The sequence below is a fragment of the Passer domesticus genome, chromosome 10 (assembly GCF_036417665.1).
Source record: "Passer domesticus isolate bPasDom1 chromosome 10, bPasDom1.hap1, whole genome shotgun sequence".
Taxonomy (NCBI): Eukaryota; Metazoa; Chordata; class Aves; order Passeriformes; family Passeridae; genus Passer; species Passer domesticus.
The window spans coordinates 23,669,006-23,695,769 of NC_087483.1; the positions used below are offsets into that span (position 1 = coordinate 23,669,006).

General features: G+C 43.0%; 1 protein-coding gene and 1 long non-coding RNA gene across 4 annotated transcripts; one reads left to right on the plus strand and one right to left on the minus strand.

Annotated features, from left to right (window-relative positions):
- Positions 1–332: 332 nt before the first annotated feature.
- On the plus strand, positions 333–13,089 carry LOC135308895 (uncharacterized). 2 transcript variants are annotated; one of them, XR_010369279.1, is made up of 4 exons: positions 333–457; positions 727–963; positions 3,613–3,708; positions 8,550–13,089. It is a non-coding gene; the product is annotated as an uncharacterized LOC135308895 (long non-coding RNA). The 2 variants fall into 2 exon arrangements; XR_010369278.1 differs by having other exon boundaries at positions 378–963.
- On the minus strand, positions 11,752–26,451 carry GORASP2 (golgi reassembly stacking protein 2). Of its 2 annotated transcripts, XM_064434498.1 has the most exons (11): positions 26,300–26,451; positions 19,241–19,321; positions 18,316–18,519; positions 17,799–17,885; positions 17,224–17,354; positions 16,499–16,631; positions 16,246–16,369; positions 15,799–15,885; positions 13,832–13,927; positions 12,786–13,133; positions 11,752–12,047 (listed from the first exon to the last, which is right to left on the minus strand). In XM_064434498.1, the coding sequence occupies exons 1-10, from the start codon at positions 26,360–26,362 to the stop codon at positions 12,814–12,816; spliced, it is 1,326 nt and encodes a 441-aa protein (XP_064290568.1). In that variant the 5' UTR covers positions 26,363–26,451; the 3' UTR covers positions 11,752–12,047; positions 12,786–12,813. The 2 variants fall into 2 exon arrangements, with proteins under 2 accessions (XP_064290568.1, XP_064290567.1); XM_064434497.1 differs by lacking the exon at positions 11,752–12,047 and having other exon boundaries at positions 12,094–13,133; positions 26,300–26,450.
- Between the last annotated feature and the right edge of the window lie 313 nt (positions 26,452–26,764).

Genomic DNA, 26,764 nt, shown 5'->3' on the forward strand with positions numbered 1-26,764 from the left:
TGGGCCTGGGGCTGGGGCTGTGGGGGGCTCGGGAGCCGCGGCTGTGGGGGCTCGGGAGCCGGGGCTGTGGGGGGCACAGGAGCCGCGGCTGTGGGGGGCTCGGGAGCCGGGGCTGTGGGGGCTCGGGAGCCGGGGCTGTGGGGGCTCGGGAGCCGCGGCTGTGGGGGCTCGGGAGCCGCGGCTGTGGGGGCACGGGAGCCGGGGCTGTGGGGGCTCGGGAGCCGCGGCTGTGGGGGCTCGGGAGCCGGGGCTGTGGGGGCACAGGAGCCGGGGCTGTGGGGGATCGGGAGCCGGGGCTGTGGGGGCTCGGGAGCCGGGGCTGTGGGAGCGCAGGAGCCGGGGCTGTGGGGGCTCGGGAGCCGGGGCTGTGGGGGGCCTCCTGGGCGGGTGCAGCACCGCCCCCGCAGCCCTGCTGTGTGGAGGAGCGGCTCGGCGAGGGAGGGGAGGTGCCAGCAAGGTGAGAAGGGTCTTTTGCTCCTTTATTATTCTGCAAAGGGCGCTCAGGGCTTGGTGCTCTTCTCCAGAAGTGGGATATTGCATTGGGAAGGGAGACTGGAGAGCCTGGCCTGGCGGGGTAGGGACCTGGGCAGTGTACCAGGACAGGGGAGGCTCAGAATTTGGAACCACTGTGGTTAGAGAGTGTCCCTGTATCAATGTCCAAAATACTTGAGTCTCACAATTGCTATTGCATTTTTTAAAACCTTTTTTTTCTCTGTATCACTACAGCCAGAGTGAGGACTCTGGTGGTAGCTGAGGGGCGCAGGCAGCAGGGACTGGCGCTGTTTGCCCTGCACATCCCACACTGGTGAGCCAGCCAGCCCAGCGTGTCCATCTGCCACCACAGCCCAGGGACCAGCACCAGCCGTGGGCCTCAGGGTGTAACTGCCCTTCCTGAGGCCCGGGCCATTCCTCCAGGCAGCCATGGACTGTACAGCTGAGGACTGTGTTGCCTTTGTAGGAAAGGTAAGGCTGCACATTTTTCAGAGAAATAATAAATCATCCAGAAATCTCATGTCTTTGTGATCACAGATTGGTCAAAGGAGTCCAGTGAGATACATGGAGCTCCCCAAGTCACCATCCTGGGGGTCTGGCATTACATACCTGCCACCTGAGGCCAGGGTGTTTCCAAGCACCCCTTCCACAAACAAAGCAGGTTTTACTCAGTCCTTAAAGCTTCCTAGGCAAGGATCCCTGACAAACTCTCTAACCTCTTCCAATACCTAAGTTTGGCTCAAGTTTACTTATATCCTAACAAACTTGTCCATCTTATTCTTAAAAATGCCTCTCAGTGGCGACTGCATTACTTATCCAAGTGATCTGTTCTAGTTTTTCCTGGCATCCTGTCTTTCTTGCTCTTTAAGCCTGTTATTTCCAGTCCTGGGCACTGTGGCACAAAAACCAGTTTCCTGCCATGTATAGTGTGTGAGCTTTGCTTTCTATACAGTCACCATGTATTTAATTTTGAACTTCATGTGTATCTTTTGAAATTAAGATTATTATCCTCTGAATAAATGAGGTTCTTGCAGAATAATTTCAGATATTCAACTCCTAATAGAATATTTGAGAAACTTGCTGATAGACAAATTTGATTTTTCTTTTCTGCTGGAAGAAATCGAGTCACCTTGCAATCTTTCCATTGTGCTATGTTTCCCAAGCTAGTAAAATTCTGTGTAAATCAAGGAAAAATGCTTCCCTTAGAAATCTTATTTTGTATCTAGTGTCTTGAGAGCCAATTTGGTGTCATAAAGAAACTACAGGATGTTTAAATTTCAGAATCCCCTTGTACAAATCTGTGGGTATCTTTTCTCATACAAGGCACCATTCAAACACACCCAGGGACATCCTCTCTGAACAGTGAAGGAGATCAAAGCCACATTTGCTGTGTCCTCAGAAGATGTGCAGACCTGCAGGTCAGCCAGCAAAGTGAAACGTTTTCTTGCTCTGGTATGAAAGCTGTGCCATGGCATTCAGCAGAGCACAACTCTGCAGACAGTGGAACAAGTGGCATGGCCTCAGCCCCAGGCCCTGGCCCATGCCTGTTTCTGTGGTTTTGCAGTTGTACTTACAGGGTAAAAACCAAGCAGTCCCTGGGCATCACCCTCCTGTCTGCTGTAACTCCTGGGAAACCTGTTCACCCATATGCAAAGTTTGAATCATTTTGCAGGTGGCCTGGGGTTGTGGCTTCCTGTTATTTGTAGTATTGATGTCCAGGGGGGTTGTGCAATTCCTCCCTTCTCCAAAAGTGGAAGGACAATCCTCAGCAGTGTCTTCAGTAAGGTCTGGGAGAAGCCATAGCTCAAAGAGGTGTAAGCACTGTCCTACATCTCAGTGCCTAAAGGGCCTGACAGTACCTTACTGAATCAATAGAATATTTTTGATGTTGGAATACTGAAATATTTATAGTTCAGGACTGAAGACATGTTCAAACCAGCTTCTTCTAAATGTTGATCACTAATAGAGAACTATGATAGTTTAAAATATCAGTGGCTTTGATAGTTTAAAATATATGGCTTTGTCAAAGGCAGTGTATTATGTCAAATACATTGGCTGTATGTACAAGCTTGGGGTTATTTTTTATGGTTCTAGCTGAAGGGATAAAAATGCCACACACATCTACAAGTTAATGGCTTTTATATAATATATGCAAATATCGTATTTCACTTTGTAGTACTCTTAGGTAGGATCTGGCAATATGTGTCTCCTATTGCTCAAATAAATTTTAACTTAAATTTATATATGGTCTGCACACCTTCCACTGCAATGGAATAGCTGGAACTGGGGCTTGTAGAGAAAGAGGTCCTGTGTGCTGGAATATAATCTTCCAGCCCTCAGACACTGGCCTTGCAGCTCCTAGAGCAGCTGGTGCTGTGTCCAGCAGTGCTGCACTATGTCACCGTGCAGCCATGGTGGGGAATGAAATGAAAATTTCTCCTGAAATGTGCAGTGGTTAACAAAGAGTCCTGTAAAAATCAGTGGAATAGTGAGGTGATGTGTGCAGGGCCTTCAGAAACTCTATTTTAATACACAGAAATGTATTTTACAGCATGAGTTCTTTCCTATTCATATCCCACTTCCAGAAAAGAGTTGTCAAAATGCAAGACAAAGACAGGAGAGGTGGTTACTTGTGTTTTGTGTCTAAACTTGTTGGGACACTCATGGGTTTAGCAGGCCTGGAATGAAAGCTGGAAAAGGGAGCTGATTGTCTGTTAGCATTGTCAAAATCTTTCAGGGAAAGAGCACCTGCTTTCCCCTGTGCATTTGTGAGCAGATCCAGCAGATCTTTGCTTGCCTTCATTGGCAGAACAGCAGTTTCCACTAAAACTGATAGAACTAGCAAAGATTTGAAGGACTCAGAGAAGCAGAGCATGCTCCCAGAATTCTGCCATCTACCTCCTCTGCCCTCAGGCTGAGCATGGCAGAGGAGCAGGACTTGCCAGTCACATACAGGGGGCTGACCTAGCGAGGTGCTGCAGCTTCTTTCATTCCCCTACATTTGTCCCTATAAAAAGCCACATGAAGAGCTGTTGCACAGCTTTGTATATTTGCATAATGTACAACTTCCTTCATGGCAGACGTAATCACCCTAACTGCCACACAAATTGTTTGTTTCAGGCTTGCAGCTGTGGCTCATTGGCTGCTGGCTGAGCTCTCCTCACTGATTTGAGCACTGCAGTACCTTCCCTGCATGCCCTTCTATTGCAAAGACAAGTAAGTAACCCATTAGTTGGCAAATTGTGAATTTGGAGCATCTGTTCCATTGGTTAAATGTCAATTCATATGCATTTATATGATACCACATATCATACACTTCTTGTAGGGTTACATAAGAATATATCAGGTGCTGAGCTGATCTCATAAATTGTCTTCTTAGAGCTGTCAGGTTATTTTATTACTGAGCCCAAATGCATTCCAATCTAACAAATTACCATATCCTAAAGGTTATTGTCCTATCACCCAATTGACAAAACCTTTACATGTAAAACAGAAGAATTACTCCTTTGTCATCCTTTATCATCTGTCAGGATTCCTGTGTTTTAATGACCCTCATCCTTTTCCACTTAATTTAATACTTTCATATATTGCTAAAATGAAAATCTTAATATGTAGGTAGTACATTCAACAAGACATGGTCCTAATGGTGAAAACTGTAAAGATTGGTGTTTTTTCTCCTTATCTCAGAGGCCACTGAGAGGAGTTCAGCTGAATTATGTTGCAATAGCTCTTTCTACGTGGAGGAATGTTTGATGCGCTCTGTTAACATGAGGCAGCAATGTGAAGGCCTCTTTTCCTTTTTTCCTTTTTTTTTCCCCTCCTTTCAGGTTTTGCAAAAGATTACTTAGGTTGCAAAGAATTTTGGTCGTTTTGTGCTAAGGAGCAATACAGACAAGCACAGAGATCATGGGGAAAAGCCAGTATAAGCCATTCCTATTTGAAACCAGGGAAAAGCAACGGGTGCCTTTGTTCAGCCTGATGAGTTTATAATGAACATCATGATAGGTCACAACAAGAAGCATATGGAAAATACACTGTCTCTGCTTTGTTAAGAATGTAGGAACCTGTAGCAGGACTCTCTCCAGATGTACACACAGACCCAGCACAGGAAGCTGAGAAGTCACCTGAGACCTCTGGGCTCTCACAGAGTGCAAATATAAAACATAACCCATTGCTTAACCAACACTTTTCACTTGTAAGGGGTGAAGTGTCAGCATCTTTTCTATTTATGACTCGAGCGGACAGGTCCTTGAAACTGTTGATCTCATAGGAGAGGAGTATTAGATGTGAAGAGGATTACAACAGGGGAAGCAAACACTTGCCCTTGTGAATTTGTATGAACTATATTTAGAATTTAAATCCAAGCATAATTAAACAGTGCTAATGAGACAGAGGGACTTATCTTCATTTGGTGTATAATTGGTATCACTGATTTCCTCATTCATTTTTTCCTAGTTTTAAAGCCTTCTTGTTCCAGTGAGATTAGATGGTAAAAGCTACCCTGCAGAGAGAAAGTATGTGGCCTGGAGCTAAAGTTCAGTTGGAAGCCTTTTAAAAGATGCTGCTTTCTTGATAGCATCAACAACTGACAGCAAAGACACCTGTGAGCATGTAGCCAACAGTCAAGCAAGGCAATCTTTGTGCAGTGTACCCTTGAAAAAAATGCACACAATTTTACAAAGACCATAATGGGGAAGAAAAGTTCACCCTTTCCAGTGAGGGAAACAAAATGCAGTAAGAGTTTTAATAGTTGTAGGTATATAATCCACCACTATTAACTGAACTTTGAATTCCTTCTCAAGAATATGCTCCAACTCATCCAGGAATGTGAAGCTTGCATAGGAACTTCTGGTGACATTTTGTGGTGGGCACACTGCAGCAGGTCTGGGTGGAAGATGGTAATGATCTTGCCCAACTTAAGTAGCTCTGAGCCCATAACCAGAACAGCAGCCTCTGTTTCAGCAGCTCTGTGCCAGTAGCTGATTACATTTCTGAGCAAAGGACAACAGCTACCTGCAGCTGCAGGGGCTTGACTGGGTTTTTTTTTTGTTTTTTTGTTTTTTTGGTTTTTTTAGTTAAAGCCAGTAAAGAAGTGGATGCAATAGGCAAAGTCAGGTTACTAAAGCTCCATTTTTGCTTTTCAGTTTTGTCTTTGGTTGGATTCAGGCTCCTTTTCATTATGCCTCATATGGATACCAATTTTTTTGAGGGCTTAAGCCACATCTGTTGTTTCAAACTGCAGCAAAATCAGCTGTTTCCTGAGGGGTGGCACAACAGTGACTATGCCTGTACATTTCAGTGCTGCCATGCATGCCAGGGTGCTTGTGTTTATTGGCTGACAGAGGTGCTCAGGAGCATGAGACTTTGCTGTGCATCACATCCTAGTGGGAGTACTTGCAGCCAGCTGGAATCTGTTCTCAGTGACTGCCTGTAAAGATTCTCCAAACCCTCCTCCCTCCAAAGTGACCACCACTAACCAAATGCCTGTCCACCCACTGAGCCAAAGAGTTCAAAGAGGAGCACTCCAGTGTCTCTGAGTAAGCTCTGCTGGATAGGAAGAGGATAGAGTGAGATGAATCCCACAAAAACAACAAATGTTTTTCATCATAGTCCAGTAATTCAGCACAGACTTATCCTTTGGGCTGCTGAACCCAAGACTTTGTTTTGTCCTTTTCTGGAAGGGGATTTGAACACTTCCCTGCTAAGACTGCTATGCAGATTAATCTGAAACATAGGAATTGTTACGAACATTTGGTCTCAATTTCCCTTTGCTCAGTTTCACTGGACCACTCTGACTATGTCACCCTCTTAAATACCCCTCTTTCTTTTGGAGACTGTCTCTTTTTACTACTTAGTGCCCTGTTTGCTGTTCTATAAGGTGAGATTTGCAGCTGTACTTCCTGTTCATCGTTGCCTATCTAGGCTATTCAGTCAGCCCTCTGGCACTTACTGATAGCCAGTAATATTGGGTTTCACTTTCCAGGGGAACACATCATTTTAGAAGTTGTTCTGCACCCCAAAAATACCTTCATCTGCTTATATATTTCACAGAATGGCATGTCTGCTCTTGCTGCTTTTTCACAGTAACAGTCCAAGTGCTCAAGCTCTTAATGCTGCCTTGTGGTTGAACAGCACTGAGAAAACACCACTGGTAACCAGAACTGAGAGCAGCAGCAAGTACAGCTGCTCCATTTGTGAGCAGTCCAGAGCCACAGCCACTTGTCCACTGACTCCTGCTGAAAAGATGGCCTTTTTAAAAGCAGGATTTCTTTCTGACTGAACTGTGAAACAGAGGTCCCGACTGTCTACAGGCATGAAAAATCCCATGACTCTCAAAGTGTCAGAGATTGGAGAGTTTAAAAAATTGAGGTCTTATCACTGCTTTCTGCTGCCTTAAACATAATTTTCAATTATATTAGTGCCCAGACAGGTGTGGTTTTGGGTTGTGGGGCTTTTTTGTCTTCTCTCTGAAGAGGTATTAGCAGTAAGATGGGTAAGAAACCTGTTTCAAATAAAAATGCAGCTTTGAACCAACGGTAACTGTTTCACAAATTCAGTAATTTCTAGTACATGGCATGTTATTTGGCAATACAAATATTCCAGTTGCTTTCTTTTTTTTAGAAGTTGTAGTTGCTCTTAAAGGATTTACCCAAGTACTGTTTATATCTACAAAAACATCTCCTATTGTCAGACTTCTGAGTCTTAGTAAAGCAGTGTCACTGCCTGAGACAACACTTTTTCTGTTCCCTGTTTCATGTGAACACATATTTATTTACCTGAGGGCATAAGCAGTATTGTGAAATAGCTCTTCATATATTTACTTACACTTCTAGCTTTTAGTGTCATAGTTGATAATAATTGATGACTCACTTAATACTGAGCTGCTGTTTGCACAAATGGCAACTTTTGTTTACAAGTTCTGATGTTTCTTTAAGAAGTTGCACTATTCCTCTGAGCTGGCTTCAGTTCCCTGATTCTTTCTTTCATGTGTGTAAGCACTGCTTATGGTATGTGCTCAGCTCCAAGCCCATGCAATGGGTAGGTACCTTGAAATGCCTGGATGGGAGGTTTAAAATCTTCAGTTTGATTTTGAAGACCATTAAAAAAACCCTCACTGAACAGAATTTCAGGGGAAATCAGCTTGAGATGGCAGCAAAATGGTCACTGAGAAGTCTTAGCTATTGAAGTGTCTGTCTTTGTGTACAGTACCAAGAACTGGAAGTTATTTCTGTTATGGAAACTGAGAATGTAGTGGGCTTTCCTGAAGATTGGCTATTTGTCTCCATCATTCATTTAGGAGCAAGATCACTGAAATGAACTGTTTGTTCTTGAAACTTGCCAGCAGAGAATGTTTGCAGATGAACTCTGAGATGTGTTCAGGAAGCAGGACCTGGGCAGTGCTATAATGTCCTTTCTGCACAGCAGAAGGTCCAGATGAGCCAACCCTCAGTGAGTCCCATTACCTCCAGTGCCCCTCATCAAACACAAAGCTCATGGCTCTGTGTTGCTTTTGCTAATACTATAATCATCCACTGCAGGCCTTTCTTACTAACTAGCAAGCCTATGTTGACAGTGGGTTTTGCAGCTTGAGTTCACTCATGTTTCCTATGTTTTCAGCTTCTCTTGGTGTTTCTTAGCTCACCTAACCTGCAAGGGCCATGAACAAAGTATGTGACTATGTAGCCATTTGCTGGCAGAGCAAACAGCTCTCAGACAAGAGGATTGTTATTAAAATGTTGTTTTGTGTGCAGAATAGGCCTTTGTGGTTGCCCAAGGTGAGCCTGACCTCTGTGGTTGTTGAAGATCTCTCTTGTGGGTGAGCTGAGCAATGCTGGCGTGCAGCTTTTAAGATGGATTAACTGTGAACCTAACAAAGGAAACAGTTCAAAGAGAGTAAAAACTTTACATTGCACAACTAAGGATGAAACATAACTTTTGATCCTGTAGGACAAAAGTTCCAAGACTGAGAATATGATTATTTGATAGGGTCACAGTCATCTTGTCAGTGCAGAGTAATGTTTGCAGCCTCCTCCTAGGACAGAATTCTTTCTTTCCAGGTGCAAGAAGGGCAGCGGACAGGCAGGCATGTGGCCAGAGACTGCACTCCCCTGCTGTGAGTAAAGTGACAAAATCACATACACCACCTCACCCCTTCCACCCAAAGCAGGACCCCACATGCCATATCCTAGCCTTTGAACTCATTAGTCTTGATGCAGTTTCACATGCACAAACCCAGAACTTTGTTACTAAACTGAAATCATGTGCGCAGGCTGTTCCTAAAGAAATGCCAGTCATCTACCCAAGTAAAAGTCTGAATTGCTAACTGCTCGCTGGCCTAAGCATAAACATGAATTGAGGTTCAGGAAAAGGAGGTGTTTGTTCCTGGCTCAGCTCAGTAGCTTCTAGTCACCATCTGCAAATCTCTTAGATATTCCATAAATAGCAGATTACTATTCTTTAACTCTTTTGCCAGTAGTGCAGGGCAGAAGTGCTGGAGATTCACATGACCTAAATGAAGTTTTCTGTTTGATTGAGGCCGCGGATTTAGGTTTGTTTATTTTGAGATTAGTTCTTGCACTTTAGGTGTTTAACTTTAAAACTGTGCTATGGCAGGTGTTGGCTCTGACTGCAGCTAGAAAAACCCAGTTCCTCTCCGGATATTACAGGGAAATCAGTTTGAAGATTTTAATTTTTTGACGTATACAGGTTTTTACTAGGAGGCACAGCACTGTGCAAGACTACACAAATATATATTAAGGCTTGGTACTACCATGAAAAATGTACAGAATAGGACTACAACAAATAGTTATGAACCACAGACACTTAAAAATGAAAAAACACTGCTGCAGTCTAATTCTTGCCTAACATTACAGGATTCAAATCTAAAATGAAACAGATTCTAGGTGTCTAAGTCTAAGGGAAGAACCAAAAATCTGAGCTTGGTGCCAGCTAGGGCTCTATGCTACAGAGTGATTGTGAACACTTGTTTGACTAGTATAGACAAAACCTGTGTATAATCAGGGAAGACACGGTGCCACAATCAAACATCCCAGATCCTTATCTTGCCCCCTTCAACTTAATTCCATAATTAGCACTTAGATCACAGAGAGGTTGGAACTATTATCCAGGCCTCTCCTTCAGCATTACACTATCTCAGACAAGTCTCTGCCTGTAAGGATTTGCTTTCTTTAAAACTTTCACCCAGTCCCATGGTTAACTTGACTTAAGTCAGCAAACTGCCAACAAAACTCTGAAATTTAGAAATAGCTTAAGCTCAGCCCATTTCTGCCTTCAGATCAGTTGGTTTTACAGTTCCCAAGCGCCATCATTCTGCATCCAGCTGGCATCCATTTGACTACATTTGCTGCTGCTGGGGGGGCAGGAACCAACCACCCTCGTTGCTGAGTCTTATCCTGTAAATTCGGCTAAAACAAACTAGTGCACGCCATCTCGTGGCCCTGCACTGCTATTTCCCGGGAACGAAGGGAGCTCCGATTGCGGCGAGGTTTGATGTGGACAGGATTTAAAAGATGGCTTTCAGAGGCTCAGACACAGCCCCACCTTCTGATCCACTCTCCCCCAGCTAAGAAATGTTCACCATTAGTGCTTTGTCCACACTCCTGCCTTGACCTTGCAGCCCAAGCAGCTGTTTCCTGGAGCAGCAGCAGAGCATCCGACTGCAGAAGGCACTTCAGCACATGCTGATATGGCTGTCACCTCATGTTTTGAGGCAACCCTGTCCTCAAAACACATCAGGGTGCCCGTGCACACAGCCCCAGACCAGCTTTTGGTGGAGCAGGAAATTACCGTATTACATTTTAGAGTATGTAAATAATTTTTAATTACATGCGAGGCTGGGGATGTTCATGGTACATCCATTTTCATTTGCTGTCAGGACTTGTTAAAGAACTCCATGTGTCAGTGCTTTAAAGCTAATGTGCCTTTTCCTAACTGTTCATTAACAGCTGAATATATGAACTCATGAAAATAAGGTTACATCAGCTGCCAGTCCTTTGGTGTAGCTTAAGTTCCTATTCCTCCTTACTCTCTCTCTTTTGGTGGGAAAATCAAGTCATTAAGAGACCCTTGCCAGAGGTAATTAAGGTACAATTTCATCACATCAAGTTGAGGGAATTAGATAAAGAGGGACAGAGTACAACAGTATGACTTCAAGGCCTGTGTTTTCATTTTAAGTAATAAATGTTCAACTTTGCAATGTTTATGACTTTTTAGCTGAGAGATTACAGCTTAAAACTGCACCACTGAATCATCTCCAAATCTGAAGTCACATTTTCTTCAGTAGAATTGCTGATGGTAACACTGCCTTACTTCCACTGCTCTCGTAGCTGTCAAAATGCTGGATTTATAGTCAGCAGCAAGAGACTTAAAATAGCTAACAGAAATGTTAAACTTCAGACTAAGCATCTTCTTTTGTCTGCTACTAGAGACAAGTGCACAAGACCTATGACAGTTTGCAGCTTGCTGTTGCAAAGCATAGAATCGTGCCAGAGAACACTGTGCCATACTGCAAGAACAAAAACTTCTACCCAAGGACTCTAGTTAAAAACATCTGATCACAATCAGCAACTGCTCTAAATTTGGTTTGTGATAAACATTTTCACTCTTCTTGCGTTGGAAGTGTGTTGGAACAAAGCTGCAGGAAAGGCTGTTAGACTTGTGAGGCTCAATGAAGTTTGATACCAACATACTTTCTCTGTTGGAGGAAAGAAAAGAGGGAACATCCTTCTTCTCATGTCAAGGTTTAATTCTGAGGTATACGACACTGGATTTACAAAGGTAAATAAAAATACATTCTGAGAAACAACAAGTGCCCTACTTAGCAAGGCAGAGGGATTTCACACTCCAAGCAGCTGAGAAAGGAAACTGCTTACAGTATGAAAAAGTATTTGGGGTCTGTCTTTGACATGGGCTTTTGCCATAACAGATTATGAGAAATGCACAGCAGTGGGGCAGAGGAGAGACAAATACTTAGGTGATAAAGAGAAGACAGGACAACAGGTATTAGATAAGGCTTCCACTTGAACAAATTATTTGAGACATTACCATTATGATCAGAAGTCAGATGCAACTACTGTTCCAAACACTGCTCAGGCAAGCTACATTGCCAAAATTAATTACACAGCTGTTGAGACAGACTTCAGCTCGAGCCTGCTGATGATAGGGGTAAGTTTGCATATGCTTGTAGCAACCACATACAAATGAAATCTCAGTAATACAGAAGGACTGGAGTGCTACAGAAGAGTTTTCCACATCAACTGTATTTGGTAACAAAAGCAAATGCTAGCACCTGGAGTACAGTGCACATAACAGTTTCTACAAGTGTATCATCTACAGTTAATCTGCAATTTTTGTCCTAAATATGAATTTAAAAAGCCAAGTATGAATCATATGCAGGCAGATTTAATGACTCATTGCCGCAATAGATTTAACCACAAGTGCTGATCCTGCCTGCCATTAAGATGTCTGGCATTCCCTCTTGGATCCATTCCTCTGGAAGGTGGCCCTTTCACAGATCTGTGATCCAGAGAGCTAAGCTTAAAGAATTAAAAAAAAAAAAAAGATATTTTGTCACACAAGGAATAAAATTCCAGGAATTTATTGCTATATGTATGCTTAATCCATTAAGTCATCTTACAGTAGTCATGAAGTGCCAAATTGTGTGCTACATTTAACATTCCATGTATTCCCTTCCCAATGCTGTTTTACAGTGGGCGTATGAAACAACTCAGCAGTGGTCACGAAACATGGCTTGAGCATCTCTCAAGAGCTTAAAGACAAAGATTTGTGTACAAGCTGAATAACAGCATGTCAGTTAACAGGCCACTCAGCAATTTGAACAGAAATATCTTTAGGTGGAAGTTTTGCAGCGTTAAAATTCACAACTCAGACTAAACATTCTCATCCCCACTGCAGAAACAAGATACTTGCAAAGAACAAGAACTATGGTACGTAAATGTCACACGCAGGACCCGCTCCATTGCTGTCAGAAGCACAAGTTGCTAATTATAAGCAAGGACAAGCCTGGCAGGGTAAGGCTGTCAGCCTGTATTAAAAACATATACCTCAGAGTTTGGCAGTGGAACTCTGTTTACCACCTTGACTTTTTTTTGGTAACATACAAGTTCTTCCTCCCCCCCCCCCCTTTATAAATCCCCTTTTATTTTTATTATACCTCCATATTATTTACAGGACTTCTAAAGATTAAGTACAAACTAGTATGAAATTAATGATAGCTTGCTTTTCAAATATGTATCCCATGGCTAAATAAATACCAAGCCAATCCAACAGAGTGATCTGGAGTTATGATTCAGAAGCTTGTACATCTGTGATTCCAGTTGTTTTTTCATTAGCTGCAGAGGATTCATTTGATCTGTCAACAATAGTTGCCCTGGAGGTTGGGGTAGCACTATCCAAGGTGAGTGCAGAGGTCTCCTCTACATTTTCAGGAGTGCCAGGGTTGATGGAAAAGCTTCCAGCTTGAGTGATAGAGGGAAGCAAATCTGTAGGCACTGTAGATGCCTCTGTGACCAAAGGAAGCATAGGAACACACTTGGGTGGCATTGACAGAGGTGTTATTCCCATTAGATGCAGAGGTGGCAAGGGGGGAAGGGGTTGCAAACCTGAAGAGAAAAAAGGGGAAAAAAAAGGCAGTGAGCTGCTGCACAGCACAGACAGCTCAAATGGTGTTTGTGCAGCACTGATTCAGCAGGCTCCTTGCAAGCCTGACACTTTTCAGATTTCAGAATTGAAGAATCAGAGTCAATTCAAGGTGGCTTGTACCTCCCCAGAAGAGTAGGTACTTAATGCATTAGCACTGATGACTAGGTTTTTCTGGCCTTAACTGAAACAGTCAGAAACAAGAAGTTAACAAAAACCATATTCTACACAAGCTTCCAGTACATTTTTGCTTGCTCCATGAGCACCTTCAGCAGTTTTGCTGAATTCAAAACTATAAATCTAATATTGGTTCATAATTCTGGCATTCAGTTCAGGGAGCTCCAATCCCCTAATCTATCTTAAAAGGAAACACTTCATATTTTCGTTTACCCAAAAATAATATACTTTCACTTTTGGCACAATCTCTTCTGAGATATAAATCAAGTAATAAAAAAAAATGAAACATCTAAACACAGACACAGGTTTAGAATTAGTTTATCTAAAGACATATTCCTCATCTACCAGATCTGGGCACTAACATCCACCCCCATCTCAGACAAACATTTCATTTATCCCCTTTTCAGGACCCTTCCAAAGGGGTCTAAATTAGACTGTCAAGGATAACTCTAATGACAGAGTTTCAGGGTGCAGAAGTACATACCAGGCTGTATCATTTCTGGAACAATCTGTGGTGCAGGTAAATTAAGTTTGGACAGATCAGTCAGGTTAGGAAGCCCTGCTGGTAATGGCATCAGACCTAAGAAAAGAGTGGAACAATTACAGCTGAAAACTTAAACTTGTCTTTTTCTAACTGCTTCTTAGATCTTGTTGGTAACTTAAAACGTGCTTTAAATCTTGACTATAATTTTTACATGGAAGAATGCCAATTCACCTGAATTTCAGCTTTTAAGTTGCACAGTGAGAACAGATACCTACTGCAGGAAATCTGGACTAGCAAATACATAATCCCAAACCTTTCAGATTTTTCTGAGGAAAGCAGAATCTTACTTCAGAATTAGAAGGTTTGCATTCTGAGTTCAGCTTTCAACAAAGGTGGTTGTTTCAACACAGCACTATACCAGAAGTTCTCCATTCCCAATTTGAGTGGCAAACAATAATAATATGATTACATACACAGTATTTCCTGATCCCTAATATTGATCACTCTATTATTAGTCTTTTCTACTTAGTTCATGACTAGTTAATCACAAAAATGTATATCAAAAGGCAAGACAAAGGAACTTTCAAAGTCAGAAAGGACTGAAAGAAGAGAAACATACAATGAATGCAACACATGCCCTTCCATCACTGTGTTTGCTATGGAACATCCTTCTGCTCCTGAATTTTCCACTTCAGAAGAGCTTTTTTTTCTGGCAGAAGTGCTCTGTTTGTACTTTGTGTTTATTTCAGAAAAGGCTAATTCAGAAATAAACAGTTGATACTACAGTATGAAGACAGAGAGGAGAAAAGTCTTAAAGCAAGGCCACGGTACAGAGATTTTGATTAAAACCCAGCCATCTTTACCTACATGAAGGCTGACATAATCTGATTCAAAGAGCTTTCAGGTCATCTATATGCAATTTTTTTTCTTTTTTTTTTTTTTTTAAATCTGAAAAAAGCTGAACTCCATACAAATTCACTCGAATTTTAAGCCTCCAGTATATTTAGCAAGAACAATTTCACTAGAACGTCCATGCAAATTGCAAGAAATATTCTAATTGCTTTAAAAAAAATGATCCTATTCAGAGAAAAAGGTGAACAGAAACCTTGTATTTGCAGAGCTTAAGGAAGGGGTGGATTAGGTAGCTGGGGAAGAAAAGGACAATGATCTTTTTCTTCTTAGATAAAATAGAAAACTACTAACAAGTTCAGCTGCTGTGAGAGTTCTCTGCCCTTGTCTGCATGCACTGAGCTCTACTGCACATTGTTTCTGTGTTAGAGGCTGTCCCTCCAAGCCTTATGTAATGGATACATCTTTATCTACTTGTCTCGTAACAAGCAAAACATAAAATACAGCTCCTTCAGTGTCCTGGAAGGCACAATTGAGTCCTGTACCAGCACACCAATGCCACAGCAAAATCCTATACAATCCTTATTTTACCCCTTGTGAATACTTCTGGAATAGTAGTGTTTGAAATGTTCATTATTATCAGGAAACAGCCACACTGTAGAAAGACTCTTACTTGTATTATACCAGTTTAAATTCCTATATAATTCAGAAACAGTAACTGCAACATAAATTCTATATTGTTAGCCCTGTATTTATACTAGAACAGTGATCAAGCTGAGTATTTAAGAATGGGTTTCCTAAAATGTTGCAAATAGCAAAGCAAACCTTCCTGAGAAATCCTGAATACTGCATCCACTGTGCAGGGAACTCTAAAAGGTAAACTTTTAACTCTTGCTGCCAGGTCACTGCTCTGTGCCACAGACATGCTGTGAACATACTCCAAGAAAAATAGTTCTTCCTTCACAGTGTAGAGGTTGCACAGAGAGAGATCTTGCATGAAATGCATCAGTTGTATCAAGTTATACCTTCCCCAACAAGCAGTGGAAAAGGCAGCTCTCTTCCCTTGCTCCCATAAGATTTTTGTTTCCGAAATGTTTTAAGATGTTTTCCCTACTCACCTGGTAATGTAGTTGCTGGGTTAACTGGTGGCACAGAGGTGAGGGACTGACTGACTTGTGGTGGTAATAATGGAACTGTTGGAACACCTGGTGGGGTACACAGGGAAACAACATTGATTTTAAGCATACAACACTTCCTCTTCTTTCCCTAAGGAGTACAAATAAATAATTGCTTATAGGAATATTACTATTTGCCTTAATATTAAAATGCTAATAAGCCAAATAGTATTCTAAGTAATACACATGGTGTTTTTAATAGAAGCTGTTTGCAACTATTTTGTGAGCAAGTAAGGCACAAATCCAGTACATTAGCCTTTTTTGTTGAGAAAAAATTTAGGAGAAAGTTTTATTCTCTCTTCTGCTGTCTATTCAATGAATTAGAAACATCTATGAGAATAAAAAGTTAGAAAACCCATGCACATCAGGTCAGTTCCTTTCAATACCAACCTGTGCTGAGAACATTACTGACAGTAGTTGAAGGTGAGCTAATAGAAAGTCCTGAGAGACTCTGCTCAAGGCCTGCTGACCCAGGAGGGAGGGTGCTTGAGGGATTAACTGATGATAGCTGAACCTTATTGATAGAGAAAAGAAAGTTCCATCATTAGGGTTTGTTTGTTTGTACATGCGCCAAGAGAGGCAGAAAAGGAATAAACATCATTATCCATTTTCACCAAGCCGAAGGAGAGGGACCACAACTTACCTCTGTGAAACCATCTTTGAGGGGACTGAGAGATGCACTAGGCAACTGCCCTGGGAGAGAAATTTTCTTTCCCTCTTCAAATGGGCGAGTAGGTATCCTATGCAAATATCCATAACCAATGCCACATCCTAGGCTTTTAAAATATGAAGATTTTTAAGTCAGGTAAGTGGCTTTACAGCTACAGACTATAGCAAGCAATGCATGAACAACTCAAGACACCCACAAGTTTCCAGGTAAATGCTGTACAACCTTCCCCTCCTGCCCCCACACTGCCTCACTTTCTATGGAGAAATAAACAATACAAAACAATTGAAAGGAAATGCTGTAGCTTTAGCAATAAATACTCAGCACAAAATAAAATTCATTATTATTTAAACCAAGCAGCTATACAGCTTGAAATTCAACTCTCAGTTCTTACTTGCAGTGCTGTGTTCTGGCTACTCACAATACTTCAAGGATATACCACAAGCTAATGACTATTTGGAATTTAATGCAGAAAGAACCACTGCACTTCATGCACTTCTGCACTAGCTAATTTACTGATTTACACCCCTCTTATTAGTAAGTGTGTCTGAATTTCAAGTAAATATATAATTTATTAGAGGAGAAACACTCTTGATATAACAACACTTTCCTTATCTTTGTGGAGAAGTTAAACCCAGCAGTTTTCAGGCTGGTGCTGTAAGAAAGTTGCCCCATCCCCCTGTAACACATTGTCTCCTTACCTGCCTTCTCCACCCCAGGCAGAATTTGGAGTAATCACCACTTCCCGACAATTATCTGTGTCTGTGTTGTACACGTAAAGTTTTAATGGCTTTGCTTCATGTGTTTCAATAAGGGAAAAGAGATCTTCAGACTGCAAAAAGATAAAAATGAGTAAGGGCTTTCTTATTTTATCATTTGGCATTAGATCGATGATCCTAGTCCTGACTTTCTGTAATGGACTCTGGTAGCAGCCATGGTGCAGTTTTTGCAGTGCTGCTGTTTTATCAAAAGGCCAACTTTAAAATGTGTTTTGCTAGCACAACTCAGAAGACGTGGCACAACCCAGATATGAAATCTGCTATTCAAAATATTCATTTTAGAGCACAGAAGTTTGTATTTGACTTCATGAAGACATTTAAGAGCAGTTCTTATTTCCAGAACTGCCTTTAAGAAGAGGCACCATGCCAGAGCTCCTTCCTCTGCATCTGATTTCCATTCACACTGAACAGCAACAGAGCCAGGGATGTTTCAAACTGCCCTGGTGCAATTGTGGTTTTAGTTTTTAAAAAATAAAGACCTTATTTTTTATACTTACCTCATTCATGACAGTATCTGCTCCAATGATATAGTCACTATGAGGTCTAAGTCCAGCTAATGCAGCAGGAGAATTTGGCTCCACTTCCTAGTTTTAAGATGGAAAGTCACAAAACACTATTAGCAGAACAGACAGACATGCACTCCACACAGGCTCTGTGTCAGACAAACTGGTCAAGTTTTCAACACAGTAACGAGCTAATGAAACACGGGCTCCATGGCAGTCCCCTTCCACATGGTTCTGGTGTTGTACCAAACACAGCACCTCTGAGTACTGTACAAACCCATTCATTTCAATACAAGACTTGTCAATACAGTCACAAACATACATCTGTGTGGGAAATGAATTTGTACAGAATTCTCAAAGCCTGACAGAACTTTCAAAGAAGGTTCAAAAGTCTACCCAAACCCCAAATCAATCAAAGCCAGTTTGATCAATGAGACCAGTTTGATCTCATGCCTTTTCAACAGGAAGACAGCAACACCAGCAATGAGAATACTTCCAAGGCCATACGTACCAAGACGTGCCAGACGTTTTCATTAGCCCCGTCAAAGCTGCAGAAGCGAATGCTCACTCCCAGCAGGCCCTGCCCACCCCACATGTTGCTGGGGGTTACAGATGTTTCTCTCAGTTCCAGTGTTTTGCTACTGTACACAAGCATTTTTACAGGTTTTTCAACGTTTGCTTTCAGCAGGTCCTTGAGAGTGTCATTGTCTTTATTCTGCAAATGTTTAAAAAAGAGCTTGGGTAAGTGTTTGACAGAACAAGCATTCAGTTCTACAGCAACACTTGTATTCCAAAGGTGCTGCACTGCACATTACCAGAACATGCATTAACAGCTGCTTTGGAACAAGCTTCCAGTCCCTTCACAGTTCTACAGTACAACTCTGGAAAACCCCCGGGACTTCACAGTACCAGGTCATACCTTCCAAAAATGAAAACACTTCAACTGGTTCAGAGGCTTTCTTGAATCCAGGCATACTGGCACAGAGCTTCCCACAGTGTTTTTTTCCACTGCTATTATGGTCTGTTGTTTGACAATAGCTCTGCTTGGAAGCTCCCCCTGTGCCTCCTGCCCAGCCAAAAGCTCTGACAGCAGCTTTTCACTCCACGTCTTTGGTCTGTGTGCAGTTTGTGAGTTCTCATGGAAGCAAACAGAACTAGGAGGGCACTAACATAAACCATGAGGGTGGATCAGCAGGCAATTCTGTCTTGGTGCAGATGTCTGCAGAGAGCAGGTCTGTCTTATCCTCCAGCTAAACTCAACAGAACTGTTCCTACAGGGTGAAGGAAATCAATTCCTGATGCAGTTTGCCTTCCTCACTTTAAAGTAAGAAGAAATATTTTCTATACATTTAAATAAAACAAATCCGTTGGTTTACCTATAAATATCCAATTCTCAACACATTGTTTATATTAAAAGTTTATAACAATGCACTTACCAATCTCGAACCATTAATGGACACGATAAAATCAAAGAATGGCTCCAATCCAGCTCTATGCCCTGGTGAGTTTTCTTGTACCTAAAAAATTCAACAAGAATTTAGTAAAAGTGTTCCAATGCTGATTCACAGATTAGAATTATATTTCTGCTTTTGCCAGCTGTAGTTCTAGAAGCTAGTAATATTTGTATATATAATTTTAACATATTCATATATAATCATATAATCTATAGAACAAAAAAATCCCTCCCTTAAAAAAATAAAATACAGATATTTCAAAAGAATTAGTCATTTATAAATTATAAAATTATAAATTGAGGAATGACACAGCAGTAGCCACTCCCTGGGAAAAGCAGTGCTTAACAGTTGAATTGGATAAACTGTATGTATTTGTTTCAAGAAAGGAGATTATAGTGAAAGGTGAGGTTAATTAATTCTGAAAAGGTTGGTTAAAAAGTACTATCTTTCCACAGTAGTACCAACATTAGACCTTGCTTTTTATCTTATGCTTACTAAAGGAATAGAGAGTCACATCTGTAAGCAGCACAGGTTGTTATCTCGTGATGAAACATCACCTGGTGACATTTGTGAGACACAGAGGGCATCTGTACCACCAGTGATTTCATTAACAGACCTTCAGCTTGCAGGAAAAGACATGCAATTTTGCAGCCCTGGCAGCTCAAGTAAGACAAGGCTCACTAAGACAAGGCCTAAGTTTTGGATACACACTACTGCCAGAAGCTAAAAGTATGCTTCTAATTCCAAATGGAATAACTGAGAGACATTTTGCCAACGTTATTTTTTCACTATTGCTTGCATTGCTGACAATGAAAAGTGACTCTAACATGGCTGTCAGATTTTTCCTACAGCTTTTTTGGTAAGGACACTCTTTTTCTGAGTGGAAGCTGATTCATTTTACCCACTGGCTTTTTCTTTTATGTACTACAATCACCTTCCAAAAAGATCTAAAGCCATTACCCTTTACAGTGCAGTTCCTTACATTACATATTATTCTACCTGACAGAAGTGGTAAAAATGTTTTTGATTGTTCAATACTGGCCTGATTCTGCAGGAACTGAATTTTCTTAATATGACTTATCTAGAACAAAATATTCTAATATTCCACCATCTATTGCATAGATAGTGTTTTACAGTTTGTGTTTTTAATGAACCTGACATGCAGGCCTTATACCAAAATTAAATCAGCATATGGCTTCAGAACTTTCTGGGGAAACAGTTTTAAAGACACAACATGTGTTAGTTAAACCTCAGCATTAAAAATCAGTACATCCAGCATAACACTCCAGATTTTTGGGACTGGATATATGTCACGGCCTTGAAATTATGAAAGGCCAGACTTCATCTCATTCAGAGATTTTCCTCCATTTCTAAATGAACTTCTCTGAAATAAAAAACCAAACCACACCAAAATCACAACAAACTTCCTTCTTCCTGACAATATTCCTCCCTAATGACCTCCAAGAGATTATATCCTGAACACTGTGAGCCAAGAGTGGCCAGTATTCAATAGAGCAACTTTTTGAAATAAGATGGAGTACATACAATAAACGAGAACTACAAGTGTTCAGCATCCATCAAAGTCAAGCTCACTGACACCTGGGATGGATAAATAATTTACTCAGAATTTGTGTTCTGCCCCAAACTGATGAAAGGACTGAGAGAGTTTACAAGTTCCAAATGATTCGTTTACAGAAAGTGTGTTCAGATGTTGAACTCCTTGCCCCAAACCCGTCACAATCCTGAACACCTCTGCATGGTTTGTTTCTAAGTGGGCATGTAAAAACTACCAGGAAGCTGTAGCTGAAAGGAATCAAACCCTTATAGTTGTGTCAATCACGCCTCTGAAGCAGGTTATGTGCATCCCTTCTGTCCCTGCTCTGCACAGGTTGTCACAAAGCTTCCTGTTTCCTTGGCCTACCTTCAGTGATGGAAAAGCACCTGGCAGTCCCAGAAATGTCACCCAGAAATTCTGAGTTCATTCCACATGAAAAGTCTCCTCCTTAAAGAAGTGCATGCTCAGGCCTGCACAATGGCACTGACCCCCTGCTGGCTTTGTCACACATCTCACTTTCAGTCACTACCTGCCCAATTCGTCACCACCACACGGTGCCAATGCACAATACAGCTCTCTGCTCCCAGCTCTGTGGCCAGGATTCTCTTCCAGGACCTACCAAAGGACAACCAGGGACCTTAGAAAATACAAGGACACAAATTATTCCACCTCTAGTAAGGATGGAGATAAGAAAGATTCCATGGATCCATACATAAACTCTGTGCCTCCTGGAAAATTTGGCTTTATGCAGCTTTGCTGGGTGCCCCAAGTAGGTATTTAGTAACTTGCCTTTGTAATTGAATAATTGCTGAGAAATAGCCAAGTAATACCATTTACAACAGATGCTACTGCAGGCAAGGTACCATCCCCAGCAGCCTGGGAAGGCTGATTCTCTCAAAGCCAGCTGTTATTTCAGAAATACAAGTCACAGACCTGTATGGGTAAATGCCATCATTTTCTAACAATAGAGACAAACAGTGGCACAAAAAAACACAAAGAGACTGCAGCAATGCAACACCAGAGCTTTTTAAGAGCAAATTAAGAAAACCTCTATGAAATGCTGAATATCAGAGGGCAGAAAAGGGCCTCACACAGTGCTGTAGGGTTTCAGTTTCTCACCAAGATGACAGCAGGGCTGCCGAGTACATCGATCACACACTGATTTCACTTCTAATTCACTGTCAAGAATTAAACAGGAAAAGGGTTTCAAGGTCAATACACCAATTTTAATTTGCAGTACTGAAAAGACTTTCCTGTCTTTCCATGTAAATACGTGAAGTTTTTCTTTGCTGCACACTGTTCCCAACACTACCATTCTATGCCTACACAGTATACATTGCACATTACATATTTTAAGAAGTCTGCTCAGCAGCACAGTGGTCACAATTTGAAGCCCCAAGAGAGCAGTGCAACTGCAAATGAAGTTAGGCACTGAAATGTGCATTTTTCAGAGGCAGATGAAGGCTCTGACCACTTCTGAAAGTCAGCTACCTTATACTAGTTTGTAAACTTTCAGAAGCTAGGCTTCAAGCATTAAATACACAACTTCCAAGCCTTTCTTTTTTCCCCACATAAGAAACTCTTCCCAGTATTCTACTTTATTCGCAAAGAAATACTGAAAGATTTTTTGTAGTTCTTCCACCCACTCCATAACTGGCACTAAAATTTCATTATGTATCATATATAAGCAATTCCTTCTAGATCTCTAGAATCTCTTTGATTTCTGTCAGTTATTTTAATAATTACATTGTATAACTGAATTTAATTCCTTGATGAAACACAGTTTCCAAAAGAAAAAGCTTTGTAAGTTTTTAGTAAGAAAACAGATTCTATTTATGTAGATAACCTTTTATTTTAGCACAGAGAATTTAACTCAAGCTTTTAAAATGTGAACCACCCTTAAAAGATCACTTCATGCCACATGTTTGTATCACTATTACATCAAACCAAAGCACACAAACAAGAGTGGGAAATCTAAACTTTGGGCACTGCTGCTCAGTATCTTTTAGGGAGAACACCACGTAACATGGCAGCATACAAATTTCTCACACATAAAAATTCTTACATAGAACCTTACAACAATTTAGTTTGAAAAAGACCTGTATGACCACCGAGTCCAACCACTAACCCAGCATTGTCAAGTTCACCATTAAATCTAACCCAAAGGCCACATCTATGCATGTTCTGAGTGTCTTCAGGGATGGTGATTAAACCACTTCCCTGGGCAGCCTATTCCAGTACCTGGCCATCCTTTCCTAAAATCCAGTCTCTAAATATCTCCTGGTGTAACTTGAGGCTCTTTCCTCTTTTTTCACCACTCTTTACCTACGAGAAAAGGCTGCACCCTTCTCTCAGGGAGCTGTGGAGAGCCATGAGGTCTTCCCAGAGCTCCTCTTCTCCAGGCTGAACATCCCCAGCCCCTTCAGCTGCCCCTCACAGCTCTGGAGTTGTGCTCCAGAGCTTCTCTGGGCCTGGTCCAGAGCCTTCAATGTCTGTCTTGTACTGAGGGGCCCAGAACTGGACACAGCACTGGAGGTGTGACCTCAGCAGTGCCCAGTACCAGAGGACAGTCACTGTCCTGTCCCTGATGGCCACATTATTCCTGACAGAGGCCAGGGTGCCACTGGCCATGGCCATCTGGGCACACAGTGGCTCATGTTCAGCTGCTGCCAAGCAGCATCCCCGGACCTTTTCCACTGGGCCACTCTCCAGCCACTCTGCCCCCAGCCCCTGGGATGTTGTGACATCTTCTAGCTGAAGAAACAGTCAGGTCATTACATCAGCCTGCGCAAACTACAGCAGTGTCACACTGCTGAGCAAGAAAATTACTCAAAATTTTCCTTCATTCTGCTTTGAAGAGCAGAAACAAACACCTACTGAGCAATACACAGAGTCAGCCAGTTGGTCTAATCAGCCACACACCTTATGTTAAAGGAAACTCGAGGAGAATTGCTTCAAACAAATGACTCATTACTAGGTCTGCTTATGAAGAGACTTGGGCTACAGAACACTTGGCAACTTTTTCTCCCTCTTACCAAAAAAACCCCCAAAAAACCACAATAACCACCTACATTTTAATGTCTAGAAACCAACAACGCAACCCAGAGCAACTTCTGCTGTCAAGTATGCATATGATGAAATTCTTTTCCTTTGACAGCACCTCAGCCCTGGAGGGTTCCTAATTCCAACTGCACTGCTGATAAAGCTCACAATGAAAGCAACGTTGCACTGAATATCAGCAGAAGTAGCCAAAAGAATTAAGTAACCTGCAAATCTTACATTGAAAATTAATGGCAGTGGTGTTCACTTGTTGCATGTATTTCTGTTCCTGTTTGAAGTGAGCAGAGAGACAGACTTTTTACTAGTTTGGTGGGGAGCCAGCATGTACAGTCTACAAGTCTCACTGTAAAAAAACCTGTAACTTGCAACAGTCTCAGTCTGCTTATCCCTCTGGCAACTTGTGCCTGGCTCCTACAGTCACACTGAACAATGTAATCTCTTTGTTTCACGGCCATTTAACACATATTTTCATTTATCTGCCTTACCCAAACAATTTCTTCCAGTAATTGAAAAATTTTTCAGACATTTCTCTAATTTTCCCACATGTAACGAAATCTTTTAAACAATCACTTTACATTATTTACAGAAGTTTGGTGTTATCAAAGAAATCTGACCTTACTCAGATTAGATCTGCAACACTGGAAGGCTACTGCTGTTTTCCTTCTACCATTCCCATTTACTTCATTAAAGTACTGAGCTCAGAAGGAAAATGTACTGGAGAGTAAATCAGAACAGAACAGCAGCTTGGCTTGACCCCAGGTTCTACTGAAGTCAGTCCATGCAGACAGAGCACCTGCAGAGCTCCTCCAACAGCGCGAGCCCAACGCTGTCTGTAACAAACTTACTGCAGAATGGCAACTGGAAAATCAAACTTGGAAAAACTACAGAGAGAAATTCTAGTCACACTGATGCATGCCACGTGCATTTCAATAAAATCATCTCAAATTATAACTGTTAGGCTGGGATCATGATGCAGCTTAAGAAGCCTGTCCACAGACAAATAGTAATCACTCATTATTGTGGCATCTCAGGGTATCAGTAAGAAGACAAGGCAGTGAAAAACAGAGATATCAGTCTTTTTAGGACAGCAGGCAGGTCCTTTCCTGCATTTAACATATATAAGGATTTGTTCTTGGAAATCAACTCCTTTAATGTGCACCTCTCAATTACATTTACAAAGACTGGCAATCAAACACTCTAATTTTGGGTCACAGCAAAAACATTACAACAAAAAAGTGCCTAAATGAAAACAAAAGGCACCAGATCCAAGCAAGATTAGAAGAAAAAATGAGTGGATTCTACTCAATTTATTAACATGCTTTAATGGAACAGTATGAACTCATAAATCTGATGTAACTGATACTCTAACTGCAAAGTACATACTGGCTTTACAAGTGTCCAAATTAAAGAGTTAATGAAATTTACACTGTACTATGCTAAAAACCGGAAAAAAAAAGTCTGCCAGTTTTACCAAGCAGCAGTAAAGTTTTTGTGGGGGGAAAGGAGAAGACAAAGTGGACTAACATAAATTAGTAACGCTGGACTTTTATATACCATTAATATTAAAAGGGAGGTAAAAACTCACTGTTAATTTAGTCCATACATAAATTTTAAGAGACTGTTTGGATTTGATCAGAACATCAGTATGTGCTTCTCAACAGCACAGAACTTATCCAAGAGGCTCCAGTTCCAACAAGCAGCAGCCAGCACGGCACCCGGAGGCAGAGCGCTCGCACTGCGCCTGCCGAGGCGAAGGCTCGGTGCTGCGGGCTGGCACTGCCTCCAGCACGGCCCGGGGGCCGTTCTGCTCGCTGAAAGCAAAAGGAAGGGCTTCCAAAGGCTCTCCGCAGAACCTCAGCAGAGCAGCCCAATAAGGTATTTTGTATTTCACGTACAAAGTTGTGTGAACCAGTGTACCTGTGGACAGCGGTACTCTCGGCGGAGCCGCAGCCCTGAGTGTGCTGAGCACCGTGATCCCACACGCTGAGCTGCTGCGGGGCCAGCAGCTACAGCCCGGCCCGCTCCGTGCTGCAGCGACCAGGGCGAGCCCGGCGCGCTATCCCGGGAGCACCGGGACCCGCGGGGCTGCTGCAGAGGCCGCCTCGCCCTCAGAGCTCCGCTGCCCACAGCCGGCATCGCCTCCCGGCCCGGCCTGCTCGCACGGAGGCACAGCCCGGCGGCACGGCCCGGCCCGGCCCGGCCCGGGATTTGTTTGTTCGGGACCAATTCTTCCTGCAGGCTTCCCCAGCCCGGGAGCGGCAGCGCGGGCCCGGCGCACCTCAGCGCTCCCACGAGCGGCGGCGGAGCCCGGGCGGCCCCGCTGCCCGAGCGCGTCCCGGGGCCGAGCGGGGAGCCCCCGGGCCGCTCCAGCGCGGCCCCGGGGCGGGATCGGCCCCGCGGCCAGGGCCGTGCCGCGGCGCCCTTACCCGCAGGACGTGGTAGCCCTCGGTGCCGCCGCCGGGGATGTCGATGCTCTGCGAGGCGCCCATGGCCGCAAACGCGCCGCGACGGGGACGTGGCACCGCGCGCTGCCCCCGCCCGGCGCCGGGCGGGCCCTACGGCGGCCGCGAGGGGCCCGGCCGCGCGCTCCGCCTGCAGCCGTGCCGCCCCCTGGCGGCGGCGGACGGGAAGAGGCCGCGAACCGCTTGGTGTTGGCTGCAGGAGCGGGGCACGGTCAGTGCGTGCCCACAGGCGGCAGGGCACAACCTGCGCTGCCTCCTCGGCTCCCACAGCTCCGAGCGCCGCTGCCCCTGCGAGGCAGAGCCGGGCGGGGCTGCGGGCGGCGCCGGGAGCGCAGGAACCGCCTGGGAGCGGGAGCGGGAGGAGCAGCGCGCCGGCACGGGGCAGCGAGAAATGCTGCCCAAGGACCGCACTTTGGATTAACCCCTTCC

Bases quoted from the DNA above. Each gene is read 5' to 3' on its own strand.
- GORASP2 (XM_064434498.1), bottom strand. From the start codon at position 26,362: ATGGGCGCCTCGCAGAGCATCGACATCCCCGGCGGCGGCACCGAGGGC. The intron at 19,322-26,299 runs GTAAGGGCGCCG...TGAATTTTTTAG, and splicing joins AGGGCTACCACGTCCTGCGG to GTACAAGAAAACTCACCAGG. The intron at 15,886-16,245 runs GTTGGTATTGAA...GTACCCCACCAG, and splicing joins CAGTAATGTTCTCAGCACAG to GTGTTCCAACAGTTCCATTA.